This window comes from Danio rerio, chromosome 7, assembly GCF_052040795.2.
Source record: "Danio rerio strain M-AB ecotype USA chromosome 7, GRCz13ab, whole genome shotgun sequence".
In the NCBI taxonomy this organism is placed as follows: Eukaryota; Metazoa; Chordata; class Actinopteri; order Cypriniformes; family Danionidae; genus Danio; species Danio rerio.
The window spans coordinates 70,830,021-70,842,500 of NC_141027.1; the positions used below are offsets into that span (position 1 = coordinate 70,830,021).

Consider the following 12,480-nt stretch of genomic DNA (forward strand, 5'->3'; position numbering starts at 1 on the left):
TTTATTTTTCTTTGTCATAGTGACAGTGCATAATGTTTTTTTTTCTGCTTATGTTGTAAGATACTAGTATTCAGCTTAAAGTGCCATTAAAAGACGTTAATTAGGTACATGTTGTTGGATAACAGTGTTTCAAAATAAAGTTGAAAATGTCCTTGCTCAATGTAACGTATTATTAAAGTCATCTGAAATGGTAAAGTAAGCATTCTTGCAGGACTCCCAGAGTTCTTCAAGATTCATTGGATTTATCTTCAATGCCTCCTGCTTCATCTTACTCCAGACATGCTCAATAATGTTCATGTCTGGTGACTAGGCTGGCCTGAAGCACCTTGACCTTCTTTGCTTTCGGGAACTTTGATGTGGAGGCTGAAGTATGAGAAGGAGCGCTATCCTGCTGAAGAATTTGCCTTCTCCTGTGGTTTGTATTGTAATGGGCAGCACAAATGTCTTGATACCTCAGGCTGTTGATGTTGCCGTCCACTATGAAGATCTTTCTCAAGCCCCCATACTGAATGTAACCCCAAACCATGATTTTTCCTTAACCAAACTGGACTGATTTCTGTGAGAATCTTGGGTCTATGTTGGTTCCAGTAGGTCTTCTGCAGTATTTGTGATGATTGGGATGCAGTTCAACAGATGATTCATTGGAAAAATCTACCTTCTGCCACTTTTCCAAATGATCAACTAGAAGTCAAGTTATTATTTGATCCTCTTACAACTGGGATCCACGACAAGACTTTTGACAAGTAGTGTACAGTACTGCACAAAACTCCTAAGCACTATACCAGCTTTGTTGGCCTAAGACTTTTGCACTATATAATCAATCACTCTTCTGAAATATGTACACATGACAACATTCCTCTTCGAGCAAAAATCTATGTTTAATGTGACTTCCCTCAGCAACAAGAACAATTTTGTTCTAATTGTCCTGACATTTTCTGAAATAATGTGCTGTGTAATTTCAGGCTTCCTTTAGCACTTTCCAGAGTTCTTCTTTAGGTTTAAAGTGTCTTATCTTTCTTTTTCTATCTAGGTAATCTCATATAGCCTCTATAATATTCAGGTCTGGACCCTGTGGAGGTCATTTCATGACTGTCTATATTTCATCAGCTGTTTTCTTTCTCGAAATAGGATTTCACTGGAATTGTAAGATCATTATCATGCTGAAAATTAAAACTATTACCACTCAAGTTCTTTCCAAAAGAATCTGTACTTTTCAACATTCACAATTTCATCAATTCAGACAAGTTTGCCAAGAACAGTGGCAGAAATGCAGCTCAAACCAGAACAAACAGCCTTTCTTTAACATTGCCTAACCTAACTCCTATGCAAACAAATCATACATCAACTGAAAAAAAAATAAATAAATAAATAAATAAATAAATATATATATATTTATATATTTATATATCTATATATCTATATATATATATATATATATATATATATATATATATATATATATATATATATATATATATATATATTCACCCGGTATCAATCTTAGTTTAAATAAATAAACAAATACTTTTATGACTTCTTTTGTGGTAAATGTTCACATTTATCCATTATACCACAGGTGTCAAACTCAGTTTCTAAAGGGCCGCAGCTCTGCACAGTTTAGTTCCAACCCTAATTAAACACACCTGATCAAACTAATTGAGTCCTTCAGGCTTGTTTGAAACCTACAGGTAAGTGTGTTGGAGCAGGGTTGGAACTAAACTGTGCACGGCTTCGGCCCTCCAGAAATTGAGTTTGACACCCCTGCATTATACCATCAGTAACACAACAGATTTAATGTTGGCCTAAAACTTTTGCACAGTACTGTAAATGCCATGCTAACCCAACTAAGACTTCCCTTTTTTTAAAGATTTTTTTGGATAAAAGGTTACATTTATTTATTTAATATAAATGTAAAAAAAAGAAAACACACACACAAAAAAAAAAAAGTAAAACTGTAATAAATTAATTTGTTTAGGCTTTTGATCCAATGGTTTGCCAGTGAAGTAAGTCTAATATGTAGAAGAGGAGCTGCTCTTACACGTGGCCTTCAGCCTGAGTGCTGGTGTGACCTCGGCCTGGACAGCAGAGCACCTCAAACGCAGCCCGGATACCCAGACGCCTCCTGATGATAGACGTCTGAACTGACATCTGAACACATAGATAAAACAACCCGTTATAAAAGCAGGTTTACACAAAATCCTTAATGGTTTTACAAAATTACACAATGGTTAACGACTACTTAAGATTACTTAAAGAAAACCTATTTTGTAAAAAAATCACGTTTAAAAGGCGTTTTAACACAGTTGTGTGGCAACAGTGTGTAAATATAGCCAACATCCAGTGATAAAAATGTCTTGGATAAACACTTCGATTGACATTCTCCCTATGTACGTGTCATCAGAGTGGGAAAGCCCCGCCCATTAGTGACGATTAGTTATTCATGAAGATAACATTAGTCCTGATTTGAACCTGCCACTATGCAGACACATAAGCATTTATAGCTCCGCCCTCTTTTGAAAGAAGAACACTCTCATTTGAATTTAAAGCGACAGTCACCAAAACGTCACAATTTTGATCAATGCCTAAAAGGGGCATTAAGTTTCATAGAGTTATAAACAAATACATGTTAGGTATTTTAGGGTGAAACTTCACATATGCACTCTAGAAACATCAGAGACTTATTTTACATCTTGAAAAAAGGGGAATATAAGGTCCCCATTAAAATATAATTCATACAGTACACTTTTAAGGGTCTTTTTGGTCTTTCTGGAGCTTGACAGCCACTATACTTTTGAAGTAATGGGCTCAGTAGTGGTTTACACACATAATTGTCATAGAATTGAATGTAATACAAAAGTTAATCGTGATTCCAATCAAAGTTTTGTACTTAATATAAAATGACAAATGTTTGGCAAATGGAGCACCGTTTCCATGCCATGAGTTCAAAAGAACCAAAGCATCACTTCCTGGGAATGAGGGGAACATTCCATCCTTTTTACCTACATTTTCATGACAGACATTGATTCAGGTATTTGAGAACATCTGAAGTACGAGCATCTGAGATTAGATTCTATGCATTGAGATTGATAGTCAAGCTATCCAGTCCAGTATTTGTTTTATTTTTAGGACACATCAAGGACTGTATTCTATAAATGTGTTTCCTGACTATAGTTTATCCGTTTGTGTTCTTATCAAATGTTTTTAACATAAGTTTAGTGCATACATTTTTTTTATTGAATTTAAATATTTTATTCATATCTTGGCATTTTTGTTAAAATCTTTATACCATTCTTATCTCCCAAAATAAACACAAACAATATATTGATTTAAAAGCATGGCTTCAAATCAAAAGAGACATTTCTAAAAAAATAAATAAAATAAAGACTACAAAGTCTACAATTATTTTTTTGTAAAGGTTTGTAAACTTTTGTAAAAAAAAATAAAAAGGATTTTATAAGGTTTTGTGCATTTATTTATATTTATTTAGTGTAGTCAAGTCTATTGTATGGAAAAGGGAAGACCTGAAAAGTATGCTGAAAATAAATTCTGTGGTAGGTCTGATGAAGAAGTCCATCACTCACCAGTAAATATCCCCTGAACTGGTTATAAATAATAGCTGTCATTAGATTCATCAACAAATATGTTCCTGATAGGAAAAGAAAAACAATTTCAGTGTTAATGCACTGTTATGAATACAAAAAAATATTACTGCATTCCACATTTAAAACGTTGTAAAAAGAAAAAAATGATTTTTTTAGCAATGATGGGTTAAATAAAAGTGACAGCACATACATTTATTTTATATTTGCTTTCTCTGTATATAATACAACTTCAATATAATATAAGAAATAAAAATAGCTGTTTTTGTTGTTGTTGTTGTTGTTGTCTTTGTTCTTAAATCTTTAGACATCAAACAGTCCTGAAAAATGTATCATAGTTTACAAAAAAATATGAAGCAGCAAAAAAAGAGTTAAAGCATCTACTGTATGTACTATAATTAATCATATGAACAACAAAAATTGATAAAAGAGCACCAAAATCAGCTCATTAAAATGATTTTTAAAGAATCATGTGACAATGAAGGCTGTAATAATGACACAGAAATTAAGAATTATTTTAAACAGCGCTTATTAATTGTACAAATATTTCACAATAATATTGTACCATAATAAAATTAATTTTCCTCCGTCCCTGGTTTATCAGGGTTTGCCAAAGCAGAATGAACCGCCAACAAATAAATAAATAAAAAAAAAGTATATTTAAAAAAAAATTATTTAAATTTTAAAATTATAAAAAATAAATAAAATAAAATACAAATATGAGTTAAAATTTTAAATTAAACTAAATTAAATTAAAATTAAAGATTAAAATAAATAAAATAAAAATAAATTTAAAGTAAATTAAAATAAAAAAAATAATAAAATTAAATTTTAAAACTGTAAAAAAAATAAAAATACAAAAAAATAAATGAATAAAATAAAAAAATATAAAAACAAAAAAACAAAAAAATAAGTTAATTAAAAATTTTATTAAATGAAGTAAATTAAAATTAAATAAAATTTAAAAAGAGAAGAAAAGAAAAAAAATATTTTAAAAATTAATTAAAATTAAATAGTTAACATTTGAAGTGGATCAGGAAATATGTTAATGAAAATAGTCTAAAACTATTGAAAACACCCATTCTTGTCTTAGGACAATTTTGAATCTTTTTTTAATCCGCTTTAAATGTTGACTACTATATTCAATATTTGAAAATCAAATAAATGCAAAAAATAAAATAAAAAAATAATAAATTATTCCAATCTTTTGGCATGTTGTGTATACAGTGACAATGACCTGAACACCATGCAACTTACCAAACACACTAAAGAGTATGAAAAATATAGAATAGCCTCGGTTTAGAGAGTATGCTGGAATCATGACTGTTGAGAGGAAAAAAAAAAGTGATCAAAACAAAGTTATAGCACTGGTGTAGTTTCACATTTAAAACACACATACAGGTACCTGTAAAAGTTTAACAAAAAATTGTGACAAGTCACAAGACCTTAAGTCATGTGGTTAAAACCAATGAGTCATAGCTTTTACAGCAATGAGCCAGAAGTGACGGAGAATTTGACACAGCGCTGGTAAAATGTCATCTAGTGTCACTGACTACCTAAAGCTTTACTGAGTCATTCAGAGATTTACACCTCCTGAGAAACTGAAAACTTACCATCAGGGTTATTAGCTGTGGTGAGCAGCACTAGCAGAGAAGAAAGAGCTTTGGGAAGGTTTCTGAAGTATGTCTGCCATTCTCCATTCTGCTTCGGGTCCTACAGAAACACATTTTATCAGTCAACTGCTGCAGTATACAGTGAGGGAAAAAGTATTTATCATGTCACGCTTTTTACTGGAAATAATATTTCTAAAGGAGCTGTTGACATGGAATTAAACCAGATTTAGGGAAAAACCCAAACAATGCAAACACAAAAATATAACTAAACAAAACAAATTCAGTAAAAAATGGTATGTGTAATAATGAAATGACACAGGGAGAAAATGTTGAACAACTGAAATGTATTTGATACTTTATATAAAAGACTTTTTTTGGTGATGGCAGCTTAAAGACGCCTTTCATATGGAGAATGAAGTCACATGCATTGCTCAGGTGTGAGTTTTTCAAAGACTTCAACAGAGTGTAAAAATCTTGATGGTTCTTTGGGTCTTGTCTGTCAAATCTGAGCTCAATTTTGTATTTTCTATTGGATTCAAGTCAGGTGATCGGTTGGGCCATTCCACAGCTTGATTTTTTTTTTTTCTCTGAAAGAATTTGAGCGTTTTTGGCCTTGTTTTGGCCTTGGCCTTGTTTTGGATCACTGTCTTGCTGAAATGTCCATCCTGGTTTCATCTTCATCATTCTGATAATGAAGCAGTGAATATTTATTTACAATGGCAAAGGGCAGAGGGTTGCTGAAGGACTACTGAGAGATTTCAGCTGCAATCTGGACTTTCACTGCCTTTTTGCACCACCCTTTCTACACGTTCAATTCTTGTTCACTGTATCATTTCATTTTATTAAGCTTAACTTTATTTGTAAAGTAATTGGATTTTTATTATTTTCATATATGTGTTTCTTTAGTTGTTATCAACTTGCAACACATTTTTCTCACTCATTTCTCATTCATTATTTTTCTCTTTTGTTTGCCTTTATCAGTCTCACACAATTTTTTATTTTTTTATCTTTTTCTGAAATTCTTAAAAACACTATCATGGAGTTTTTTTTATTATTTGAGCAAATAAGATTGTAAAAAAAATTTACTTTCTGATTCAAGTATAGAACAAGATCTGAACAGTTATGGGATATAATGAGGCTACGTGGTTTTATGGGGCAGGACAGTAAATTAAACATTTTTCTCTCTTCTGTTTGCCGTTATCAGTCTCACACAATTTTCTTTTTTTTACAGAAGCTCTTTATAATTCTATTGTGGAGTTTTTCTTTTATTAATCGAACAAATAAGATTCTAAGAAATAAATTGTAGTACTATCTGATTTACTGCGCTTGTTTTCCGATTTACTGCGCTTGTTTTCCCAACTATCCCAAATACTGAGAAACCCGGAAATGTAAAAAGGGTCTATAGAGTTAATCAATTTTACTTTTGTTAAAGTTTTTTTCAGATGAATTATTGGTAGTACTGATTGGGTAGTTTTACTGTACATGAATAAAAAAAAAATTTAAACCAGTTTAAAAAGTATTTAAGACATACAACACCGTATTTCAGTGAATTTAAGACTTTTTAAGCCCTACATTTAATTTGACTGCATTTTTAGACTGCGGACACCCTGTTGGTCACCTAAAAAAATGACAAACTATAACATTTCAAGTCATTTAAAATATTATATATATTTTATATAATATATAATATTTATATATATTAATATTTTTATAATAAATTTTATATATATTTTATATGTATATATATATATATATATATATATATATATATATATATATATATATATATATATATATATATATATATATATATATAATATATATATATATATATACAGTTGAAGTCAGAAATATTAGCCCCCCCTGAATTATTAGATCGCTTGTTTATTTTTTTCCCAATTTCTGTTTAACGGAGAGATTTTTTTCAGCACATTTCTAAACATAATAGTTTTAATAACTCATTTCTAATAACTGATTTAGTTTATCTTTGCCATGAAGACAATAAATAATATTTGACAAGATATTTTTCAAGACACTTCTATACAGATTAAAGTGACATGTAAATGCTTAACTAGGTTAATTAGGTTAATTATTCAGTTTAGGGTAATTAGGCAAGTTATTGTGTAATGATGGTTTGTTCTGTAGACTATCGAAAAAAAATATAGCTTAAAGGGGCTAATCATTTTGTCCTTAAAATGGTGTTTAAAAATGTAAAATATTATCAGACATACTGTAAAGATTTCCTTGCTATGTTAAACATCATTTGCGAAATATATAAAAAAAGAAGAAAAAAGGGGGCTATATATAGTATATATATATATATATATATATATATATATATATATATATATATATATATATATATATATATATATATATATATATATATATATATATAGTAATTTATATATAGTAATTTTAAATGTTATTGCTAGTTATAGGACAGTAATCTTTGTTAGATTAGTTCTAGTTTTGGCTTTGGTACCGACTAATCTAATGTATATGCACAAATATTTTTTCGTAAAGCTTCCTACAGAAAATATGAATTTAAAAGAGAGATCTGTGAGGGGTGTACTCATTTGTGCTAAGCTGTATATTATAGAAGAACAATGAATAAAATAAAAATAATTTTAAAAATACATATTACATACTTTTTAAAAATATCTTTTACTTTATGTATAAGGTTGTTTGCCCACTTAAGATTTTTTCCACCTAGGTAACAGAACAAACAACTACTGTCCAATGACTTGCTATGCCTAAAAATAAAATATATATGTATTTTCACAACAAAAGCATTGAAGCCAACAATGCAATAAGACATAAAAGTCATTACAAAATCAGTAATTTTAGGCTGCAAATATTTTAATTTTTTTTTAAGTCAGTTGTGCTTGCCAAGGCATAAAATTGCTCTCAGGATGTTGAGGTTTTCTGCATGTAGTTGTGTGGCTTTACTACGTTGAATTTTATGGTTGCAATGTGGCTGCTTCCAAGCTCATATCAAAAGACCCCACACCTCATTTATGACAAGTTTGCATTTCCGTTAGCATTGCCTTTATACTTTTGTTTTCTTGTTTTATTATTCACCCAGCAAAATGAACTGCACATTTCACTTCCACGAGCTGCACTAAGAAATAATTTATCTCCAAATCATACAATCAAGTTACATTTCAAAGCTCATATTTTTAGCACGCACACTAGGGTAAAGGTCTTCATGATGCCACATGGACCTAAAACAACAGATATCTGACCTAAAGAGTTCTGGTCCAACACTTAGTATTAGATGCCTCAGTTAATGTAAATTAATCCCATATGGATCCATTAACAGCTAAACAATTATAGGATATAAAGAGGCTACGATGTTTTATTTTATTTATTTATTTTTTTCTAAATTTTATAGAGAACCCTCATCAAAGAGGAAGCAAATTTATCCAATAAACTAGTCACAATTGAAAGCCGAAGAAACTTGCATTCAGTAGTAAGGCAACAAGGTAATATTATATTTAAATAAATAAAGTCTTAGTTATATAATGATTTAGTGGCCAAATAAGTCAACAACTCACTATCTTATGTTCATACTGACTTCATGGCTGTGCACATAGCAATGTAGTTCAATTCTAGTCTAAAATAAATGACGTCAAGAGTCGAATTTGGATGCAATATTATTTGGGTGTAATTTTCCTTTATCAGGTATTTTCTGTTTAGAGTCTGTCGGGTTCTTCCTTAAAATTCAGATATCATTTGTGCTTTAAATTATTTATGCACTACTTAGTTTGTCCACACCACTGAACAGATGCATTACTTAACCGAGTATTACTATTTATGACAAGGTGTCAAGCAGCATTGAATTGGGGCGTTATTTAACTGACAGAAAAACACAAGATTCGTTACAACATCAAATGACTGAAGACGGACAAAAAAGTATTAAAAAAAATAATAATGATATTAAAACTCAAGCCTACAGTGACAAGTGCATGTGTGATGGTCGGTTCACACAAAATGCGTTTTTACTTTCCAACGTGCTACTTTTCTATGGTTTTTCAACTTAAACACAGCTTGATGGATGTGTGTGACTGGAACGACTGTGTCTCGCATCTTTTAAAGTGCCACGCACGTGAGTGCCACATTGTTTAGACGATAAGTCAACATTTTCTGCTCATTACTGTCAGTTTCACAGCACTGAACCAATCAGAAGAGCTCGGAGGTTGGACAATCATTGCTAGTTTACGTTTACAGGCGCTCTGCTATGCTGTGCTTTTTTTTAAGACCGTTCTGAACCGTTGCATCTTGCGGTTTTAGAAGCAAAGACGCGTTAAGTGTGAATGACAGCTAAGGACATTAAGAGAAGATGCAACGAAATGAAAATTCTGAGCGAAAACCGACTGGAAATTCTATGTGTGCCAAATTGAAAAATACTTAAAGTATTTTTTATTATTTTTGGTCACAATTTACAATAATGTTTCATTAATTAATGTTAGTTTACATGTTTACTAACATGAACTAAGAATGAGCAAAAGATCAATTGTATTTATTAATCATAATTCAACATTTACTATCATTAAAATCCAAATTCAAGTTCGTTAGCAACTTTATTTTCATTAACTAATGTAAACAAACATGAATAAATACAACTATAAAGGTTTGTTTATTGTTTGTTCATGTTAGTAAATGCTTTAACTAACAATAACTTATACAACCTTGTTGTAAAGTGGTACCATTTATTAATAAGTATAGAGTTAGTTTGTAAGACTGTTTTCAATTTATTTTATACCAATGAAATAAAAACAACAAAAGCCAATACAATAACCACATAGCATTTTTTTATCTCATATTTTTGGCTAAAAACTGAAAATGGAGGCCAAATATTTTGTGCTTCCCTTATTAAAAGTTACTCGCAACCCTATTTTAAACAGTTCGATGACAACTGCTTTCGCGAGAAACTTTCTGAGAGAAAAATCGCAGGCACTGGACAGGGTTGATTGAGCCTGGTTTATACTTCTGCGATGTGTAGTTACATTTTTTGAGAGGTGCACGTCAGTAACAGCCACATCAAGGACTATGCGAGCACACTCCGCCGGATAATATGCGTGAGCTTGTACTGTACACTACACACTTATGACGCATTAGAAGTTATTCATAATAATACTTAGAAGTATAAGTGCTAATAAAAAAAATAAAATCAAATGATGTGCGTGTGATAACTTATTACATCTGATTTGGCAAAGATCAGCATTCCAATCATGGTGAATAAGCAGATGTGCAATGCCAGGAGAAGAATCACACTGAAAGAGAAGGAGCAAGAGTACTTTTGTTTAGTGTTTAATAACACAATTGTACAATATCAGACTGTGGCAGCATCTAAACTGTAAAGTGAAAATACAGTATGGTATGAAGGCTGTTGGAAAGTCCCATAAAAAAAAAAGAACGTCATTACCTTGCTATCTCGGGAAGGGTCCTTTTAATACATTTTAGAGTTTTCTTCATAAGGGAAGAGTTTTGTAGGAGGAAAAATGGGCGAATCAGTCTCCTGACTCTTAAATTCTGCGGGACAGAATTACAGGGCAACATTACAGTCTGTCTATCTGAGGCTGACCGCTGTTGAGTCAGTCCTGCCTCTCAACACATGCTCAGTATTTACAGAAAGAATATTATAAGTGACTATAATGCTTTTTTTAATGCATTTTATTTTAATTAGCTTCTTCTTTTATGTCATTTTTAAAGCGCATGAGTTCATTTTATTTAAAATTTAGTATGTTAATAAATTATAATTTAGTTATTAATAAGAACTATTAATGTATAGTTTACTTCTCATTATTTAATGTATGGAGACTTGTAATAAATTTCTACATTTTTAACATTGATTTTAAGAATATAAACAAACATTTGATAAATAAACATTTAATAAATTTTATTATTAAATTTTAAAAGTGTAAAATACTTAAAAAAAATAAAAATAAAAAAATTATATATATACATACAAAAATAAATAAATATATATATATATATATATATATATATATATATATATATATATATATATATATATATATATATATATATATACAAAAAAATATATATATTTTTTATTTAATGATTGGAAATTGCACAATATATTAACAGTCAATCAATAATTTTAACAATTAAAAAAAATCTATAACAAGTCGGTTCTATAAATCTATAACAAGTTCATTTGTCCGAGTGAAGTAATTTGTCTACTTATTAATTTTCAGATATAAAAGTAACTTTATTGACAAATATTTTTTAAAACGACAAATCTGAACTGTAGTTGTACTGTAAACAGATAAACGAAAAGCAAACCAGTTCTCATAAACTCACCTCATCGCACAACATGCTAATACTTAACATCCAATCAATAACCGATGCTGTGATCACTATTAAATAAGCCAACAGCCACTTGTTCATGCGAAACTCCTCCCATCCTATCAGATAACCCTGAAAAACAAACAATAAATCGAATACGTTATTTAATGCAACATTAAGCAACATATGCTACATTACACAATAAAAGATAATAGTTCATACATAGTGTCACTATTATGCAATATTAAAGGTTACATGTTTATCTCCAAAGGGTTTACATTCACCCAAAGTCCAAAAAGACACATTTTCTCACTGGAGTATGACCTCTTTTTTTATTACAGTAGTTCATTCTAGAATTCAGTATCACTAAAATTTTATCTTTGAAATTTAGCAGATCTTTAATATTCAAACAGCTACATTACACATTACATGAAATGTAATATCTGAAAAACGTGGCACAGTTGTTGGTGCCAGACGGGCTGGTCTGAGTATTTCAGAAACTGCTGATCTACTGGGATTTTTACGCACAACCATTTCTAGAACTTACAGAGAATAGCCCGAAAAAGAGAAAACATCCAGTGAGTGGCAGTTCTGTGGCTGCAAATGCCTTGTTGATGCAAGAGGTCAGAGGAGAATGGCCAGACTGGTTCGAGCTGATCAAAAGGCAACAGTAACTCAAATGACTACTTGTTACAACCGAGGTCTGCAGAAGAGCATCTCTGAATACATAACATGTCCAACCTTGAGGTGGATGGGCTACAGCAGCAGGAGACCACACCGGGTGCCACTCCTGTCTGTTAGAAACAGGAAACTGAGGCTACAATTTACACAGGCTCACCGAAATTGGACAATAGATAATTGGAAAAACGTTTCCTGGTCTGATGAGTCTCGATTTCTGCTGTGACATTCGGCTGGTAGGGTCAGAATTTGGCATCAACAACATGAAAGCA

General features: G+C 30.9%; 1 protein-coding gene across 1 annotated transcript in view; it reads right to left on the reverse strand.

Annotated features, from left to right (window-relative positions):
• The window catches only part of tpcn2 (two pore segment channel 2), a 38,033-nt gene that overhangs the window by 19,377 nt on the left and 6,176 nt on the right, over positions 1–12,480 (reverse strand). Inside the window, 7 exon segments of the mRNA NM_001077722.2 lie at positions 2,039–2,148; positions 3,582–3,646; positions 4,857–4,922; positions 5,213–5,312; positions 10,419–10,491; positions 10,644–10,750; positions 11,546–11,662. Of these exon segments, the coding sequence (NP_001071190.2) occupies positions 2,039–2,148; positions 3,582–3,646; positions 4,857–4,922; positions 5,213–5,312; positions 10,419–10,491; positions 10,644–10,750; positions 11,546–11,662 (638 nt within the window).